The sequence below is a fragment of the Stomoxys calcitrans genome, chromosome 2 (assembly GCF_963082655.1).
Source record: "Stomoxys calcitrans chromosome 2, idStoCalc2.1, whole genome shotgun sequence".
Classification (NCBI taxonomy): Eukaryota; Metazoa; Arthropoda; class Insecta; order Diptera; family Muscidae; genus Stomoxys; species Stomoxys calcitrans.
In genome coordinates, this window is record NC_081553.1 from 81,994,673 (window position 1) to 82,016,136 (window position 21,464).

Genomic DNA, 21,464 nt, shown 5'->3' on the forward strand with positions numbered 1-21,464 from the left:
CGATTTGGCATAAATTTTGCACAATGGCTTTTACTATGGGGTCCAACATTCAAACCCAGTGTGTCCATAGAAATCGGTCCATAACCTGATATAGCTCCAATAGCTTAGCAATTTTTATCCATTATCCTTTATTTGCCCAAAAAGAGATACCGAGCAAAGAATTTTGATAAATGCGATCTTTTGAGAAGAGTATTTAAGATTTGTCCCGGCCGAACTTTGCATGCTTTTATTTGCTTTTTTTCATTTAAAAATTATGTCAAAATATGATTTTTCTGCATAAAATAAATTTTTGCATCTTTAGAATTGGTCGCACCATGAATTGTTCAAACCACTGTGCAATCAATATTTGACATTACCTTTCACAACTGCCAAAGAAAACCAATAATGGTCGCAGTAGTTTAGGAGTGCGTATACAGAACATCAATTCGCTCAATTGGTGGGAGATTTCTTTTGTGGTTGCAAAAAAGAGAGTATTTAGTGCGGGGGTGAATGTTTAGTCTTCAAGAGATTATGGTTTACAATGGCAATTTGTTGCTTGTTTTCAGCAAAACAAACACACCTTAAGCTCTCACTCTCTCTCTCCCTCCTTATGGTTCTTGTTGATGATGCTGAGCCTAAAGTCAACCACATTGACAACAACCAAACCAGCAGCAAATGAAAACAACTGCAGCAGCAAAAACAAATGCACCAATTAAACTGCATGCGTGTGTATGATGGTTAAAAGGTGTGTTAGTGGAGGCAAATGCAGATACCATAGGTATGCAACTGTAATACTTCCGTATATAACCATTTGATCTTAGAAATATAGCAAACAGTTGCTCAAAGCACTAAATTAGCCCCAGTATTCTCTCGCGCTTCATCGTACCCAGTGGTCGGTCTTGTGGTATTGGTCAACAGATTCGAAACAGACAAAATTCAATAGTAATAGAAAAAAAAACAAAAACACACTACAAATGTTGCAACAACGTTGGCTTATTTACCCATTTGCCCTACTAACGATTTTGTGGTTCCCTTCGGGTAACGCTGGCTATGCTACCAATGAAATCGGCAGCTTTGTGAAAACATGTCCCATTGATGGTGTTCCGGTTTGTGGTGCCCGAGACAGAGATTATTTCCTTTTTCCCAATCAATGTTTGCTGAATGCAGCCAACAAGGATATCTTTATGGGCGGGAGAAGTATGTGAAAGTAGTGGCTTTAAAAAAAACGAACAGTGTTGGTGTTAATTCTGGTTTTTTTGTGCATTTTCTCCTTCTAGATTTCAAACAACTTCCATTGAGATACTGTATACATGGCTGCCTAATATCCTGTCCCAAAGATCACAGGCCCGTGTGTGCTTTAAATCTTCACACCCGTGAAAAGAAAGTGTTTGCAAATCTTTGTGAAGTTACAAAATTCTCTTGCCAAACGAATATGGGTAAGTTTGCAAAAAGGTGGTATTTTAATGCATATTAATTTATAAAATGGAAATATGAAAAAAAACATATTGTGTTTCAAGATTGCGTGAAAACGAAAAAGAAGCGAAATAAAAATTTAATTTTGGTAGAAATTTTATTAAAAATTTAAGTTTTATAGAAAATTTTGTTGAAAATTGCTTTTCAAAGAAATTTTATCATGGAATTTATTTCACACCTCAAATTTTGAATTTAATTTCACAGAAAGTTTTGTCGATGTTTGATAAAAAATATACCGAATTCTTGATTCTATTTAAAAACCAAAACTGTTATAAAAGTCAGACAATATGTGCGGAGGCCACTATAGCGGTTAAGTTGCATGTCCGTCTATGACTCTGAAGGCCTGGGTTCGAATCCTGGCAGGAATATCACTTCTGCCCAAAGAGGTGTCGCGATGCAGCCACCGTTCGAACTCGGCTATAAAAAGAAGGTCACTTGAGCTTTGAACTTAAAACTTGTATCGGACAGCATTCATTGATATGTGAAAAGTTTGCACTGGTTTCTTAGTGTTCATGGGCAGAAAAGCCCATGAACATGCCACAAAGTTCAACAAAAATGTTATTCCTTCCACCATAGGTTAGAGGGTATACTCATTTCGTCATTCAGTTTGTACAACATCGAATTATTGATCTGAGACCCAACAACATATATATATTCATGTTAGTCTTCACATTCAAAGTCGATTTGATCGTGTCCGTCCTTCCGCCTGTCTGTCGAAAGCACGCTCACTTCCGAAGAAATAATGCTATGAAATTTTGAACAAAAACTTTCTATTAGTGTAGGTCGGTGGGGATTGTAAATCGTATAATAATTGGCGTAAGACCCTCAATCGGCAGATCGGTCTATATGGCAGCTATATCTAAATATTATCTTATCTGGACCATAGATGAGGTGTGATGACTGAAGGTTTTAAGTTTCAGCGAAATCGAGCAATAAATGCAGCTTTTATGAGCTCAAGACCATGCAAGGCAGATAGCTCTATATGGCAGCTGTATCTGAATAAAGTCTGATCTAAACCATATTCGATTCGAATATCGGGAAGCTTCAATCAGCTCACTATTTAAAATTTCAGCGAAATTTTTGATCCTCTTGACATTCTGACTCGATTTAGTCCGTCTGTCCGTCGAAAGCAGGCTAATTTCCGAAAAAGTTAAGTTAGACGCTTGAAATTTTGCACAAATAATCCCATTAGTCTAGGTTGGATTGTTAATCGGTCCATATTTTGATATAACTGTGATATAACCGGATATCGGATCTTGACTTCTTGAGCCTTTAGAGGGCGCAATTCCTTTCCAATTTGGCTAAAAAATCGCATGAGAATTTTGGTTTTGACTTCCAAAAACTGTGAAAAGTATGGTGTAAATCGATTAGTAATCATATCGATTCATATAGCTCCCATATAAACCTGTCTTTAGAATTGTCTTCTTGAGCCTCTAGGGGCGAATTACCCAACGATTTAGCTGACATTTTGCACGTAAAGCTTGCTATGGGTTCCAACAGCTGTGCCAAGTAAAGTCCAAATAGGTGTATAACCCTATATTGCTCCCATATAAACCTATCGGCCGATTTGTCATATTGAGCCTCTAGTGGGCACAATTATTTGGCTGAAATTTAAACATGGTACATTCGAACTTCTCTATGATGTAGCACTACGAACCACTACTAAGATTTGGTAGCATGCAAAATTTCTTTTAAATGGCCTGCTGAGAGGCGCCTGGACGGTTTATACATTAACTCTACCCGTTCTCCAAATGCAGATTTTTTACTGTTTTTTTTTATTCTAACCCATTGTAAAGCATCCGAATATGCAGGCATCCTAACATTCTGAAATATACTGGATACAGTAAGCTGTGGATGGCGTTTCCATTTTTAAATACATGAAAGTCCTTCTTTTTGTAGATAAAATAACTACACAACTTATTATACCCACCACCACAATTTATTATACCCACCACCGAAGAATGAGGATATATTAATTTGTCATTCCGTTTGCAACACATAGAAATATTCCGACCCTATTAAGTATGTAAATTATTGATCAGAGTAAAAATCTTAGACGATCAAGCCATGTCCGTCCGTCCGTCTGTCTGTTAAAATCACGCTACAGTCTTTAAAAATAGAGATATTAAGCTGAAACTTTGCACAGATTCTTCTTTTGTCCATAGGCAGATTAAGTTCGAAGATGGCCTATATCGGACTATATCTTGATATAGCCCCCATATAGAGCGATCCGTCTATTTAGGGTCTTAGGCCCATAAAAGCCATATTTATTATCCGATTTTGCTGAAATTTGGGACAGTGACCTATGTTAGGCCCTTTGACATCCTTCTTCAATTTGGCCCAAATCGGCTCAGATTTGGATATAGCTGCCATATAGACCGATCTCTCGATTTAAGGTTTTGGGGCCATAAAAGGCGCATTAATTGTTCGATGTCGCCGAAATTTGGGACAGTGAGTTAAGTTAGGCCCTTCAACATTCTTCTTCAATTTGGCCCAGATCGGTTGAGATTTGGATATAACTGTCATATAGACCGATCTCTCGATTTAAGGTTTTGGGGCCATAAAAGGCGTATTTATTGTCCGATTTCGATGAAATTTGGGACAGTGGGCTGTGTTTGGGCTCTTCGACATTTTTCTGCAACTTTGCCTAAATCGGTCCAGATTTGGATATAGCTGCCATATAAAACCATGTCTCTATTTAAAGTCTTGGCCCCATAAAAGCCGCATTTATAATCCGATTTCACTGAAATTTGACACAGTGACATATGTTAGGCTTTTCGACATCCATATATACTCGAGGTGGTGGGTAAACAAAGTTCGGCCCGGCTGAACTTAACTCCTTTTGACTTGTTTTAAACTGATATTTTTCCATATTTCGTCCGTAATTATCTTATCAGTCATCAGGCCACTACAAAACTTATGTTAAACTTATACATATTACGTTACACACCACTGTTTTGTTTGTTTTTGAACACGCAAAGCTAATACAAAGCTTTGCTCAATCCCATGGCAGCCGGTTGTACGTACCGGATTGACCCGATGGAGTACTTCATCGGCAAGGGCTGCCGCCTCAGTGTACAATACACTGCTACAACAACAACAGAAACTAGGCTAGTAGTCAATGTAAATGTAACGTATTTTATAGCACTTTTTATTTGTTGGCTGTCTGCAAGTGCGTTAATGATAAACAATGGATGAGTTTCGATTTGTTCCACCTTTTTATATGACTTCTAATAGTCATGACAAGTACGGTCCATCTGTATCTGTAGAGCTATATCCTATATATTTAAAAAAGTCACTTATAGAACGTGTCAAATGCGATGCATTGTGAAGGGTATATAAAATTCGGCTCGACCGACGTTAATGCGCTTTTACTCGTTTTATAATGGATTTTTCGAGGGAAATATTTGAATAAAAGTAATTTTGTATACTATATGTATACAACATAAATTTTATGTCTCACAAACATAAATTTTATGTCTCACAAATTTAGGAATTTAAAATCGTTGTGTGCAAATATTCTATATCAATTTTTTTTAATTATATTGTTTTCAGAATTTTTTAAACTAAGAGATTCGGATTGTGAACCTCCCAAAACTGTAAGGCCTTACGGAAGGCGTTCGCATCGCGTTAGAAGAGTGCCGATTCCCTGCACAAATATTTATAGGCCAGTATGTGGTACATATTTAGGTGTCAAATCAACCTTCAGAAACGAATGTCACTTAAATGCGGAAAATGTGAAATACGATAAAGGTTGTAAAAAAAAAACACATCGACAAAAATTGAACGCGGTTGTAGGCAAAATAGGCCAAAAACTCACATAAATAGAAAAATTCAATAAAAATTACATATAAATTTGATTTTTAGTTGAGGGTATATATGATTGATTTTTGTTTTATTGCCCAGACATTAAAATCATATAAATTAAAAATACCAAAAATATTTTGTGGAAATTTTGCTTACAACCCGTTACACCATACCATAAATTTATTAATTTTGGTATTCTTATTTACCTTCAGATTGGCGTGTGGTGAAAAATGATATCTGTGATGAGGACTATTCCAACGCCAGATTACGGCTACCCACTAAATCCCCCAAGTCACATTCCATACGGAAGCGTAGCTATGACAGTGGTAAAAACTATGAGCAATATCAAAATTTAGCTAAGCTTGACGAATACAAATTTCAATCTCCCGCTGCTGCAGCATATAAAGCTCCATCCGAAATGCCAAATATCAATCAGTATTCCAATGATTATACAATGCAAACCCAGCCCTTCCAAACTTCACCTCATGCCACCATAACTTCCGATCTAAAAAGTGTATACACAGAAGAAGATATAGCCAAATTACTTTCAAGTTTGTCACAGTCATCAGGTAATGATCACTCATCCTTGACAGTTGCTGATCAACAATACGAAACAACCGATGCTAAGCCTATGCAGTATGCTGTAGAAAATGATATGGCCTATAGCTATATGCCTCAGATGAAAGCAAATCTCCAACACCAGCAAAATCGTTCCCAAAATCAAGTTTCTTCTAATCAAAGCCCTGCAGTTGAACAGCGTTATGGCGAGAATACTAGTGGCAAAGGACCCTACTATTATCCCTATCATCAAGGGCCACAACCAGGCCAAGCTCCACGACATGAGAGGGAAGAGACATCAAAGGAATCGTCCCCAATGGATAGCGTTATGAATATGATACGCTCCGAACTGAAGCCTATACAACACCAAGAAGAAGAATCACCGAAAAAATCTGCCAAAGAAAAGATCACCAAGAAAATCATTGAATGCAAATATGGTTCAGAGCCAGTTTGTGCGGCTCTCAGCAACGGCACCGTGAAAACTTTTGAAAATCTATGCGAAATGAGGACGACAAATTTGTATCTAAAAAATAGTAAGTATGAGCACAACATTTACAAAGAATCACTATAAAGGGTACGAGTACCTGAATGTTTATCATTGAAAGTATTTGTGTCATCCAAGAACCCCCGAATAACAGAAAAAACATTTTTTTTTATATATTTCATACCAACACCAATGAATGGGGAAAATATTCACATTGTCTCTGGCCAATATTTTCTATGCCGGACTATTTTTGGGTACAGCTGGCCTGCGCAATTTAGACCTCCATATCGACGAAACTATTTATTTTGCTTACATTGATGTCTTTAATATGAAAACAAAGTCCCTTGTCGTTCAAGTAAAAAAATATTGGGGATCCCTCCGATATGGAAAAGTTTTTTGAGTTTCCTGATATAATGTTTATAGGAAACGCCGGGCTCCGTCTTCACGAGCTAAACCCGTTTTTTCCCTCAATGATGGGAAACCTAAGCATCCACGTCTCGCGTCCACTTTTAAGCTTATATCGCTCACTTTCTCTGATAACACACTGACCTATGTAATATGTCATTTTTTCTGGATTACGAAATGTTTAGCTTTTCCAGTCGTATATACTCTAATGTGAATTCCAGTTAAGGAGTCTGCCTAGCGGCATATCAAAATCTACTCTAATGCCTGTAGGTCTCCACATACTGGCAATAACGAGAACTGTGAGTTCAAATATTGTCCGGTAAAACGACGCACAGTGGGCCAAACGGCAAAAAATTGGAAATGAGTCTACAAATTTTTACCTGTTAATCTTAGCGGTACAAAATGTTCTGCACATTTGTAGAGGAGGAAATAGGCTTTCAGGAAAGTGATGTAGGTCATTATCTTTAGTAAAGGGTGTCAAAGTTGACCACTTTTAGCTTTTCCAACCTTTTGGGAGCTATAACTTTTGATCTATTGAACCGATTTGCATGAATTAGGACTCAAGAGAAATATCTTATGCCATCGACTATCGTTAACGAGGTATGAATTGTTTAATTTTAAAATGTCAAAATTTGACTTGGGGGTTTTCAGTATTTTTTTAATAACTTCGTGAGCTATAAATTTTACACAAACTGTGCCAATACATGTATAGACAAAATAAAAAAAGAATCATGTCAATATATTAAGCTGTTTAAAAATGACATCGTTTTCAATATGAAATTTTTTTTGTAAAAAATTTGAAAATTTTTCCAAAAAGATTCTAACATTTCCTTCAAGTTTTCGCAAACTTTGGGAGTGAAAGTATTATCATTTTTTTCCATTTTCACAAAGTAGAGGTATTGAGAATATTTTTAAGTGCTATTTTGAATCATTTTAATATCAAACCACCCCGTTATCCCACCCCGTTTAGGCTTGAATTAATTATTAAATGTTCCTAACAACTTAAGGTATGTCTCGACATATCCTAGCCATAAATGAGTTGGTGGCAGCCAAAATACTAAAAAAAGTATTCGATGCTGCTCTAAGGATTGGATCAGTGTGTCGGTCCGCACATTGTTTAAAGCCCCGTCGATGCCAATGCATACTGTCAGTGTGTATGTTTTGACATTTTATGCACAACCTCGTGCAGGGCAGTCTCCATCGACCTTTGCTTGACATAGACATGCTGTTTGTATTTGAACAGTTCGCTGGATGTACATTAATGATCATGGTGTCCACAATACGTTCCTTGGTTTTGAGTAGAAAGTACGTAATGTTTCTTAGGCTTATAGGTCTGTATGCCTTTGGTGTCGCATAACTTGCCTTGCGGGGCTTGGATATAAATACCACCCTTGTTTCCTGCCAGGCTTTCGGAGTATATGCAAGTCCCAGGCATGCTCTGAAAATATTAGCCAGTTGCAGTGCTGCAGTAACGCCGGAAATATTCCATCAGCTTCGGGTGATTTAAATGGTTGGAAACTCCTCAAGGCTTCCTATAAATTTTGTAATGATAAGCCTTCGGTCAACCTCATTATTCCAAGATTTCGGTGTATTCGTGAGTCCCGTTGTATCCTGTGAAAAAGGCATTTTCATCAAAAGCCTCATCATGTTCTTCGTTGTCTCTGCTCTCACTAGCATGTTGTCTACTAACGTTTCAGTTTGGACGTGGGTTTTTGAGAGAAACTTTTTCATCTTGTCGGCGTCATTAATGTGAATCTCCATCGTCATCCAGGGATTTTCTTGCGCTTATTTCCTTTCTTGAAGAGGACAACTATCTTCGAAATATCTCACTAGTGCAGTCGTAATCCTGTTGACATTGTCGCCAATGTCTTCTATGTTTGGACAATCTAAATTATCTTGCCCAAGTCTTCTTCTGTATAGTCTTCCAAATTTGTCCACTTGGTTTTCAACTGATTACGGAAGCTTATCAGATTCGGAGCTGGCCGTGATATTCTAAACCCAATGTAGTGATGGTCAGAGAAGGAGAACTACCAGGACACCCTCCATCCTCATGGATTAGATTTTCTGAACATATTGTCACATGTTAAACCTCATTCCTAATCCTATTAATAAAGGTAGCGGTGTTACCAATATTAAGTGTTATTAGGTCGTTTGCATTCAAAGAATTCTGCCAGGACTTGACCCCGCTTATTAATGTTAGTACTACCCCACGAAATGTGGTGGGAGTTCGAGTCGCACCCTATTAGTATCTCATTTGCTGTCTGTTTTGTTTTCTCAACAGGCATTGAAGCTCCGACGTGTCTGGCGGTGTCGGAGATTCGAAAGGTAGATAAAGTGATGTCAGCTGTGCTCCACCGTCTCCTGTCTTCCTGTCTCATCACTGTTGCACCCGACGATGACAATTCTGGGGAAAATATATAATTCCAATTTTTATGACAAATAACGTAGGTCCTCGGCCGAGTACCTGTGTTAGCATAGAATAACTGATAGTTGACATGATCCAGTACGGAAACTTTGTTCTGGGTTATCCTTGCTGATTTTCTCCATAGGAGCGTGTGTAGCTGTCTCGATCCGGTGGAGGTATATCTATATGACCCCAACTATTAGTCCTTCAGTAAATGAGCTTCTTGGCAGTGGGTGAAGGTCTCATCTTCTGCTCCCAGTTCTTTAGGCAACTTTGAGTTTACTGTCACTGCACTGTCTAATTTTTCATTATCAAGATTTTTGCCTATCCTAATCTTCCGAATCTTGAGAAAGTCAGTAATGGTTCCATCATCGGGTCCCTAGTCTTCCAAATCTTGTGGGCTTCTTAGGAATAGGTGATGGTCTCTTGCCACTACATTGCCTGATGTCTCAATATGAGAAGCATCGCCTGTCTTAATCTTCCTAATCTTGAAAAAGACTGCCTTGCCTCCGTAGAAGTCTAGTCTAGTCTTGGCCAAACTTGTCACTGACACTTGATCAGTGCCCACCACAAGTAGAGTTTCTTCCTCCTTCTCCTCCCTGTGGAAGACCAGCCATTTCTCCGCCACAAAACCTTGGTTTTTCTTGCCTAAGATACCTTGAATGAAGACCGTCGCCTTTGTGAGCTGGGGGATGTCCACCTTTCTCACCAGGCCGAGCTTTGAACCCTTCCAGGGAATGTGGATTCTTTGAACTATTTATTTTACGGTATCAATGCATTCTACTGACGTAAAGCGCAGCGTTAAGAAGTCCACTCTTCAGAGTTTCACATATGTTTGAAAATCCGCTCGTTAACTAGATCCTCCACTTGGGAACGATGATTTGGTAAAATCCTACCGGATGCTAATCTCTGTTGTGTTTCCTTGCCACTCTGGCGTAAGAGGGTGACTCCTTACCTTTTTCAGCGACCATCTTCCCCTTTCCCCATTGGAAGTCAAAGTCCTCCATGAGACTCAGGGGCTGTGCGCGCTTCATTCGTTTCTGTAGCGACTTTGTATCCGTACGCACGATACTGTCTGGAGTGTCCATTGTGGGAGGGCTGGCTTGGTCTTCTCAGAGTACTTGAAAGCAGGGAGCTCTTTTTTTACCATTTTGGTAGTATTATACTCTTCGGGAGATCTAAATACTCTTTTTAGCTTCCGTTGAAGTGCTTAAAATGTCAGTTCTATCGCTTCCAGCATCTTGCACTTTCGCCCAATTGCGCTGGCGGTGTATTCTCCTCCATCTCCTTTATCATGCCACGGATTGCTTTCTGTAGGTGAGCAAGCTGTTCCGGTCCAAAGGATCGATCGCCGCAGGAACTGGGTGGCCGTTGTTATTTGAAGGCGCCAATAACCCGCCTTGCAATATCGGTATTTATACATGAGCCGGTGCCGCCCGGCCTCTCACTGAGACTCTCAGCTCGGTACCGCTGATTGTCCGCGACTGCCCTTACAGCTACTTCATATGGAGCATTCCACTATCCGCAACCTATTGACGCACCCGGTAGCTCTCAGCTAAGCTTCTGGTGTTCTCAATGTTCCACCCTGTGTGGTGCTCACAGCTATCCCCTGGTCCCGGGGACAACCTTTTATCTTAAGTGTAAGTGCAGAAAATGGCCTTTTCTATCAGATAGCTTTTAAAGTCCCTTCACACCATAGTCAGCAAGACGTCTACCCATCTGAGACTATTGAAAGCGTTTTAAGCATTTAGTGTTGCCCTGGCCCTAGATATTTTGTCAACTTTCAGTCCTGCGACAGCGGTATATGCCTAGAGCCCAACATCTTTCCCGCTGTACCCAGCATAAACGGTTTCCTGTAAAATAATTGGAATCTGATTCTTCTTCACTCTATTTGACCAAAACTAAGCTCTAGAGTTCAAAAAGGTTTTGAGCCCATAAAAAGCGCATTTATTGTCCGATATCGCCAAAATTTAGTACAGAGGGTTGTGTTAGACTCTTCGACATTTTGCTGAAACTTGGTCTAAATCGGTCCAGATTTGGATATATCTGCCATATAGATCGATTTCTCGATTTAGATTGAAATTGGAAAAAATCGGTTCAGATTTGGATGGCTCCAATATATATGTTTGTCCGATTTGCAGTAAAATTGCATTATTACTGCAATTCGGACGAACATAAATGGGAGCTATATCCAAATCTGAGGAGACCGTAGCGCAGAGGTTAGCATGTCCGCCTATGACGCCGAACGCCTGGTTCGAATCCTGGCGAGACCATCAGAAAAAAAATGTCAGCGGTGGTTTTCCCCTCCTAATGGTGGCAACATTTGTGAGGTACTATGCCATGTAAAACTTCTCTCCAAAGAGGTGTCGCACTGCGGCACGCCGTTCGGACTATGCTATAAAAGGGAGACCCCTTATCATTGAGCTTAAAACTTGAATGGGACTGCACTCATTGATATGTGAGAAGTTTGCCCCTGTTCTTTAGTACAATGTTCATGGGCAAAATTTGCATTTTGCATTTGTCAAACATCTTCTGTTTGGTCTATAAGTTAACCAGAAATCGTCTTACAAAGGAACAACGCTTGCAAATTATTGAATTTTATTATCAAAATGCGTGTCTGTTAGGAAAGTTCATCACGCGCTTCTTCCATTTTAACGACGAAGCTCATTTTTGGCTCAAAGCAGAATTGTCGATTTTGGAGTGAAGATTAAACAAAAGCATTGCAAGAGCTACCAATGCATCTAGAAAAAGTCACAGTTTGGTGCGGTTTATAGGCTGGTGGCATCATTGGACCGTACTTCTTCAAAGATTATGCGAATCGTAACGTAATTGTGAATGTTGAGCGCTGCCGTGATATCCAATTTTTTTCGGCCCAAAATGCAAGGGAATGACTTTCATGACATGTGGTTTCAACAAGACGGTGTCACATGCCACACAGCTCGCGTAACAGTGGACTTATTGAGAGGGGAATTCGGTGATCATTTTATTTCACGTTCGGGACCGGTCAGTTGGCCGTCTAGATCGTGCGATTTAACGCTTTTAGACTATTTTTTATTGGGCTATGTTAAAGCTCATGCCTATACAGGCAATCCCGCTTCAATTGGCGTATTGGAAGACAACATTGAAGCATTTATTCGTGAGTTACCGACCGAAATGTTGGAAAGAGTATGTCAAAATTGCATTAAGCGGATGGACCATTTGAGGCGCAGTCACGGTCAACATTTGCATGAAATAATCTTCAAACATTAAATTATATGGACCGTACTATCAATTAAAATAAAGATTTCATGCATTTTTCCGAATTGTATGTGTGTTTTGTTTTTTGAAAAACTTTCCTATAGCTCTTAAAAAATCACCCTTTATTACTTTCCAGTTAAGGATTGTATGGTCCTTATTGCGATATGAGGCCTCTTTAGGTGCTGGAGCAGCCACTCTGAGACTTATTACTAAATTGAGTCTTACATTGCGCCGATCGGTGTAAATGTCCGCTCGAAGGGTTTTTTGGTCGGGCGTTTCCCTCAGTTACTTAATCCATAATTTGTATATAAAATTAACGTGTTTTGGAAAAACTATTTAATTGACTTTTTTCTTTACAGCTTGGGTAAAACTCCATGAAGGCCCCTGCGATAAATGTAAATATGAGTGTTCTCGTGAATATGAACCGATTTGTGTGCAACGTAATGGAGCCAATTATACCATGGTCAATGATTGCTACTTTAATATGGCCATTTGTTTGGATAAGATAAGCAGTAAGTGGTAGACACTTATTGAAGAAAAAAATTAAGCTTTTATAACTTTTTTCTAGACTGGACTAAAATTGCCGATGGAGAATGTCATCGTGCCACACCAGTTATTGATAGATATGCAAATATGAAACCTGGTTTTCAATATACCAGCAGCTATTTTGCGTCTGCACCCACAGAGAAAATGCCTGCCAGTACTACCGAATCGATCACAACCTCCGACGCGAATCAAGGTGGTGAAGTAGAATCCACAACTCCTGCCAACGACAATGATTCATTTGATGATTCTGAAAGTGATGAAGATTATGGAAATCTGGATATTCCAAATCACGTAATCATTAAACGTTCCAGCGATGGCTCAAAGCTTTCAACAAAATCGCATATAATGCACTTAGGGCGATCAAAAGGTAAAGAATCGATAGATGTGATTAAATTTCAGAGCGTGATTTTGATGTTTCTTTCTCTTTTCTAGGTGTTCTTAAACGTGCCCGTTGATTTTGACATGGTTCAATAAATTTTGATATTTAGCTTATATTTTTGTACTTTTTTAAAATTTTTGGGATATTTTTATTAATATCTTGAATTACATTTTTTTATCTTTTAAAAAAAATTTTTTTGGGGTTTTTTTATTATTGCAAGCAACGCATATTTAATATATTGCGTATTTAATATATTGCTATTTACAATCCGGGTTTTTATGCGGTTTCAAAAATGTCGGAACAAAAAACAAATAAGAAGGCATTAAATTCGGCTGGGCCGAACTTTAGATACCCACCACCTCGGGTATACATGTTGTTGCTGTTGTTGTTGTAGCAGTGTGTTGTACACTGAGGCGGCAGCCCTTGCCGATGAAGGACTTCATCGGGTCAATCCGGTACGTACAACCGGCTGTCTTGGGATTGTCGGGTATACATGTAAACCGCCTTTGCTCACAATTCTGTGAAAACTGGATAACTTAAGCACTCAAATTCGTCCGTGCCGAATTGAGTGGTCTAATAAATATAAGTTACTGTACTATAGGACACGTATGGCGAAGAGCCTAACATAAGTCACTGCGTCAAATTTCAACGAAATCGGATAATAACTCCGCTTTTCATAGCGCCACGACTTTAAATCGAGAGATCGTTCTATATGGCACCTATAACTAAATCTGGACCGATCTGTACCAAATTAAAAAATAAACAAGTATATAATAATCATCCTATTTTATCATAACTCCACTACTATATCCGTAGATATATCTTAAAAGTGGCTGGTCTCTATCATATTTTGTTCAGGTCCCGAGTACTTATATACAATTAATATATTCAGACAATCAATCTACTTTTCAAGGGATTAAGACCCTAAATTGGAAGATCGGTCTATATGACAGCTATATCTATATAGTCTGATCTGATTCATATGTGGGGCGGATGTCGGGAGGCTTAAAACAACTCACTGTTTCAAATTTCAGCGAAATCGGATAAAAGTAAAGCTTTTATGGGCCTCAGACCCCTTTTCGGCAGATCGGTCTATATGGCAGCTATATCTAAATATAGTTCGATCTGAACCATATTAAAATCGGATATCAAGAGGTTCAACACAACTCACTGTTTTAAATTTCAGCGAAATCGGGTAATAAATAAAGCTTTTATCGGCTTCAGACACCTTATCGGCAGATATAAATATAATCCGATCAAAACCATATTTAGGTCGGATGTTGGAAAGCCTTAACCTACTCACTGTTTCAAATTTCAGCGAAATCGGGTAATAAATTAAGCTGTTATGGGCCTGAGACCCCTTATCGTAAGATCGGTCTATATGACAGCTATATCTAAATACAGTCCGACCAGAACCATATTTAGGTCCTATATTGGAAGGCCTTAACATACTCACTATTTCAAATTTCAGGGAAATCGGGTAATAAATGAAGCTTCAGACCCTTTATCGGGAGATCAGTCAATATGGCAGCTATATCTAAATATAATCCGATCTGAACCATGTTAGGGTCAGATGTCGCTAGGATTAAATTATCCCACTGTTTCAAATTGCAGAGAAATCAGGTAATAAATAAAGCTTTAATGGGCTTTAGACCCTTTATCTGCAGATCGGTCTATATGGCAGCTATATCTAAATACACTCCGATCTGAACCATATTTGCGTCAGATATCGGGAGGCCTAAAATTACTCACTGTTTCAAATTTCAGCGAAATCGGGTAATAAATAAAGCTTTAATGGGCTTCAGACTCTTTTATCTCCAGATCGGTCTATATGACAGGTATATCTATATATAGTCCGATCTGAACCATATTTGGGTCAGATGTCGGGAGGATTAAAATATTCCACTGTTTCAAATTTCAGCGAAATCGGATAATAAATAAAGATTTAATGGGCTTCAGACCTTTTATCGGCGTATCGGTCTATATGGCAGCTATATCTAAATGTAGTCCAATCTGAACCATATATGTCGGGAGGCCTAAAACTACTCACTGCTTCAAATTGCAGCGAAATCGGGTAATAAATAAAGCTTTAATGGGCTTTAGACCCTTTATCTGCAGATCGGTCTATATGGGAGCTATATCCAAATATGGTCCGATTTGGCCCTTTCAAGAACTTAACCAGCCTGCATCAAAAAACCGTATCTGTGCTAAATTTCAGTTCAATATCTCAATTTTTGTTACAACAGACGGACAGACACACGGACATCGTTAAATCGTCTAAGAATTTTACGACGATCCGAAATATATATACTTTTTAGGGTCGGAAATTTATATTTCGATGTGTTGCAAACGGAATAACTAAATGAATATACCCCCTACCCTACGGTGGTGGGTATAAAAAACGCATTAAGATCGGATACCCACCGACATGTTGGATTGTGGGTATGAATATTATTAATAGCGTGCATGGGGTACAAAGAAGCTCATTGTTGTTCCAAGTTTCTTCGATATAGGAAAGTAAATACGCCTTTTAAGGGCCTAAGAAATTAAATCGGGAAGTCGGCCTATATGCTGCTATAACCAAAAATTGCTTTTCTAGACCATATTGGGTAATGCATTCGTTGGTTAAGAAACAACTCACAATTGTAATTTTAATAGAAATCGGAAGAGCGGTCTATATTGCATCTATATCCAAATACAGCCCGACACGAGATAGCTGTGAGCACAACACGGGCTGGAACTTCGCGGACAACCAGCGGTATTGGCTGGAGAGTCTCACAGAGGCCGGGCGACACCGGCTGTTGATCTATAAAGCTGGCATAGTTAAAGACAGTATTATGTGGACAGCAACATTATTCAGCAACATCGTTCGTCCTTAAGCTTGTAACACTTTTGGCCGATCCATCCTAAAATATGCTCCTGCTCACCCTCCCTCTGCCAATTTGCGGCTACACTAACAACGTGGTGTCATTCCTAGACACCTGATGAATACCAGCATCACAACTATTAGATACTGTCTGTAAGGATGCACATCATCTTCTTACAAGCCAACTTACGCACCAACAATGCATTGAGACGTTAAGCAGCCTAATCACGATAGATTAAGAGAGCGTCGTCGCAAAAAACTTTATATGTCAGATTTGACTTAAGAGAAGAGCTTTGGAATTTGCAAAACATTCAGATGTGGATCCAAGACACCAGTGTTGGAGGTAATAAAGGGGCACTAAAGCAGTTGCACTAACAGCCATTACCTTATAAGGTGTTGAGAATTTCGACAAGCTATTTAAGATGAGGGGATAGATAGCATATTAATATTGTTGTTGTTGTAGTCACATTTACATATGGAAGAAACGATCCCTGACAAGCTCGTTCTGGTCCATAGGAGCAATCGCTACGGGAACACTATGGCGATTGGTTATTTAAAGGCGCCAATAACTCGTTTTGTCATATCGTGTATTATAGCCAATCAGTATTTAAGCAAGAGCCGGTGCCGCCCAGCCTCTAGCTAAGAATCTGCACTACATACCGCTGATCGTCCGCGACTGCAGTCATAGTCATCATGTGCCGGGATTCATCTTCACACAGTGCGCATTCACCTTATAAACCCAGGCAATTCTTTGACTGTCCACCAAAACCGCACAAACACACCACGCTTAATGTCAACATAGCCTTTCATATTTTTCTCTTCCTCTCTCTCTCTCTCTCTTTGGAGCTCGCTCCCTTTATTACGGGCTGCACCAATACCTCGGCCGCAGGAGTGAGCAGTGGGAATACCTGCAGACCTATCCCGATTGTGACCAGGGACCACACGACACACGTCACCTGTTTAACTGCCCAGCCAGAGCCACTCGACTCAGACCCATATCCCTCTGGACGCACCCCATCTTAGTCGAAGAGTTCCTGGATCTGGATAGTCAATAGTATGAAGCAGACAAAAAAAAAGCACAATACAATGCTACAACAACAACAACCTGCAGACCTGCTAAAACGCTCCCTTAAAGATCGTCTCGGACTGTCTCTTATTGCCAAACATCTCCCATCTAGACGAGCAGACCAAGATCCTTAATACTTAAAGATCATTGTGAATTTCTCTCTATAAACGTTTTTCTTGTGCTGCCATCGGAGATATCACACGCATTTTTAACTCACCTAGCTGGACCTATACCGATTGTAACCAGGGACCACACGACAGACGTCACCTGTTTAACTGCCCAGCCAGAGCCACTCGACCAGACTATCCCGATTGTAACCAGGGACCATACGACAGACGTCACCTGTTTAACTGCCCAGCCAGAGCCACTCGACTCAGACCCCATCTTAGTCGAAAAGTTCCTGGATCTGGATAGTGAACAAAGTGAATCAGACAAAAGATAATCACAATACACTGCCACAACAACAACAAACCGCAGACCTGCCAAAACACACCCTAAGGATTGTCTCGGACTGCCTCTTAATGCCAAACATCGACCATTTAGACGAGGAGAGCAAGTCTAATACTTAAAGCTCGTTGTGAACTTCTCTCTAAAAGTTTTTCCTGTGCTGCCATCGGAGATATCACACAAATTTTCAACTCGCCGAGCTGGATCACCCACCGACAAATGTCAGTAAGAGTATCTAGATGTTTAGAGAAGCCTTCAGACACCACGCCGATTCACTTACAACCATCTCATACAGAACGGGCTTGCGGAATATTTAGAAGGATGCTGTAGCCAATTCGACATTATCAAAGCATTCAAATATAGTCCTTGGTCGCCAATAACCACTGCAGATGACAAGAAAGACCACTGCTACAATTGTCCTATTAAGATCCAGTGTGTCAACTGAACTCGAAACTAAACTGAAAAGGGATTGGACGATACCATCCGTGATGTCTGTCATGCATTCAACACAGGACCCCATGGCATCAATCAACTTTTAACATGCAAAATTTCTCATTAAGAAATCGGAGAAAACTTCTCACATATCAATGAGTGCTGTTTGATTGAAATTTAACTTCAACTATTTACTAACCCGTAAAAATCAACTAAAATGACTATGGACCGTCCCAATTGGAACAACCAAATTCCTAGAGCTGGCACGACAAAGGGATTGCAAATGCAAATTTGCCCATAAACATTCCATTAAGGAACAGGGGCAAACACTCGCTGGCAGCACTTGGGGTGCAGACAAAGAAACCTTGTTGACCACGTACAAAGCAATTGGCCGGTCTGTGGTAAGTTATGCAGCGCCAGTGTGGTCACGTCAGCTTTGTGACACGCAGTGGAATAATATTCAGATCTGTCAGAATGCCGCCCTCCGAACTGCGACGGGCTGCCTCCTTAGTTCTCATGTGGACCACCTTCACCAGGAGACAAAGATCCTACCAGTGCGAAGACATAACTACATGCTGTCTAAGCAATACCTTTTGGGCTGTTATCGCAGAAATCATCCAAATCATCATCTTGTGGATAGATACCCACCGCCCAGAAGCCTTAAGGTAGATCTACATGATCTAGAGCGTGAGGTCCAGCGCTACAAGAGAGAACCTCTAGATCAAGCGGCATATCAAGCGGGTCTGAACAACATTCATGCAGACACGGTAGCAGACGCGTTAACTGGCTACCGGGTGAATGTAGTCCTTGGAGTACGACCGCCACCCATTGCACCCGAAGAAATCGACCTCCCCCGGCAAACCAGAGTGATTCTGGCTCAATTACGTTCCGGCAGATGCAGCCGCCTCAATTCCCACAGAGCTAGGATTGATGCCGACGTGCAAGATGTATGTCCCGACTGTAACCAGGGACCGCACGATACACGTCACCTGTTTAACTGCCCGGCCAGACCCACTCGACTCAGACCCAGATCCCTGTGGACGCACCCCATCTTAGTCGCGGAGTTCCTGGGTCTTGACACTCAACAGAATCAAGCAGACGAAAGATAGTACACAATAAACTGCTACAACAACAACAACAACAGGGGCAAACATCTCACATATCAATGACTGCTATCCGATTCAAATTTAAGCTCAATAATAAGGGATCTCCTTTTTATAACCGAGTCCGAACGGCGTGCCGCAGTGTGACACCTCTATGATTTGAAGTTTTTGCATAAGGAGTGAGTTATGGTTTGGTCATAGTATGGTGTCGTGCGTGCCGCCCGTTATGGCATACTACGTCCGTACCATAACTGTTAGCCACCGCTGACAATTTTTTCTGATGTTATCGCCAGGATTCTAACCCAGCTGTTCATTTTCATACACGGACATGCTAACCTCTACGCTGCAGTGGGGATGAATTAAGAAATTTAGAAAAATCATTACGAATTAACGTTTCCGCTTCAAAACAAAATTCTGTACACCCGAGATGACCAACTTAAAGGATCCATTAATAAGTCGTCGAACGCTCTAAAGCCTTAAATAAATGTCTGATGTATCAAGCATTTGTTTTCCCACGGGTGCGTTCAACCAAAAAAACCTATCGAACCTTTTGTTTGAGAACCATACTGCCTATGTTACAGGTAAAATGCAGTTTATAGCGCGAACATCTGATTTTCCCTTTTTTCGTACAAAAAAGAACCTCTTAACCTACATGCGTGCGTTCGACAACAACAATGATCCATATGCAACCGAAAAGTCTGCTGTTGCTGCGATTACATATTTGCATGTGGATTTCTTTCCGGCCCGTAGGACCAATCACCGGGAAAACCTAATAGCAATTAGTTATTAATGACGCCTGTAGCTCACCTTATCATATAAAGTATGACACCATTCAGTATTTTAGTAACAGTCGGTGCTGCCCAGCTTTGCACTAAGACTCTCCATATGAAACAGCTAATTTTTCGCGATAGCAGTTGCAGCTACTCCGCAAACCTATGGTGCATTCCACTTTCCGGAACCTGTGGACGCGCCAGGTAGGTGTGGCGCTACCGTAGTCTTTCCAAAAGCCTATTAAAACTTTGTTTCAAGTATCATACTGTCTAAGTTGGAGGCAAAAAAATACACATTATAGGGCAAATCCCCTTTACTACACCTTTTAATTTTGACCAAAGGAACAGAAATCCGATCTACCTTTCATTTAATACCTGCAAAAGTATATTACATGGATTGGGGCATTTTTCCTCAAGGTCAACTTTCAACACTTATAGATTCAAGGGGTGCCACTGGCATATGCCTAAAAAACGGACTTGGAAAAATACATTACTGGGATCAAGGTAACTGAATTTTTACTTACATGGGTATACTATATCTTTCTATTCTGGGAAATTCCAAACCTGTATAAAACTGCTTTTTGTTATTGTTGTTGTAGCCACATTTTCATGTGGAGGTGGCGATCCTCGTCAAGCCTGTAGTTAAGCAAGTGGTCCAAAGGACCTATCGCAGCGGGAACAGGGCGACCATTGGTTATATAAAGGCGCCATTTACTCGCCTTGTCATATCGAGCATCATAGGCACTTTGTATTTGTGCAAGAGCCAGTGCCGCCCGGCCTCTCACTGAGACTATCCGCTCGATACCACTGATTGTTCGCGACTGCCGTTGCAGCTACTCCGTATGGAGCATTCCACTATCCGCAACCTGTGGACGCGCCCGGTAGCTCGCAGCTAAGCTTCTCGTGACAGCAATGAACACCACACAGATCGCACCTCAATGTTCCGGCCTGTGTGGTGCTTGCTATTTCTAACCATTTTGTAAAACCTTGGTTTTAAGTTTTTTTTCAGCAAATCTTTCAAGAATTAATTTATAAGTAGTTATTTGGAGAAACTTACCTTACTGCGCACATTTTGCAACACTTTTCACACAATTTTCATTAGTTTAATACAAATTTCTTTTTATTTCACCACTTCCCGATTTGTTAATTTTGGCGTTTGTTTATTAACTGAGCTCCGTTATTGGGCTCCAAAAACACTTGGCAGCATTGCCAGATATTAGTTAGCATCAAGTGTTGCCACCGTGATTGCTTATTTGGGATAGCATAAACCGAATTAAGTATTCGGTATGTTGAGATGGTAAAATGATTGTTGGCAACAATAGAACGATTTAAAAATTGCAAAACGTCATTTTAAATTTGAACTTAAATTAATTGTTTGAAAAGTTTAAATGGGTACTAAAAAAACAAATATACAACAACAAATAAATATTATAAACCAAATACAGCTTTCGCTGAATATGTATATACTGAATGAATAACTACAACGGAGCAGAAAATTATGTATGAAA

At 40.0% G+C, this 21,464-nt stretch overlaps 1 protein-coding gene and 1 long non-coding RNA gene across 6 annotated transcripts in view; one reads left to right on the forward strand and one right to left on the reverse strand.

Annotated features, from left to right (window-relative positions):
* The window catches only part of LOC106084922 (uncharacterized), a 132,462-nt gene that overhangs the window by 93,478 nt on the left and 17,520 nt on the right, over positions 1–21,464 (reverse strand). The window contains exon 1 of one of the 3 annotated variants that reach the window (XR_001220885.2): positions 21,014–21,126. The exons of the other annotated variants lie outside the window; for them this stretch is intronic. This is a non-coding gene — a long non-coding RNA (uncharacterized LOC106084922). Of the gene's footprint in view, positions 1–21,013; positions 21,127–21,464 lie in introns of those variants that run through there. 3 annotated transcript variants of the gene reach the window in all.
* Positions 833–13,412, forward strand: LOC106084918 (uncharacterized). 3 transcript variants are annotated; one of them, XM_013248887.2, is made up of 8 exons: positions 833–1,176; positions 1,257–1,415; positions 5,008–5,205; positions 5,472–5,585; positions 5,658–6,350; positions 12,707–12,859; positions 12,916–13,260; positions 13,326–13,412. In XM_013248887.2, the coding sequence occupies exons 1-8, from the start codon at positions 954–956 to the stop codon at positions 13,346–13,348; spliced, it is 1,908 nt and encodes a 635-aa protein (XP_013104341.2). In that variant the 5' UTR covers positions 833–953; the 3' UTR covers positions 13,349–13,412. The 3 variants fall into 3 exon arrangements, with proteins under 3 accessions (XP_013104341.2, XP_013104340.2, XP_013104342.2); XM_013248886.2 differs by having other exon boundaries at positions 5,472–6,350; XM_013248888.2 differs by lacking the exon at positions 5,008–5,205 and having other exon boundaries at positions 5,472–6,350.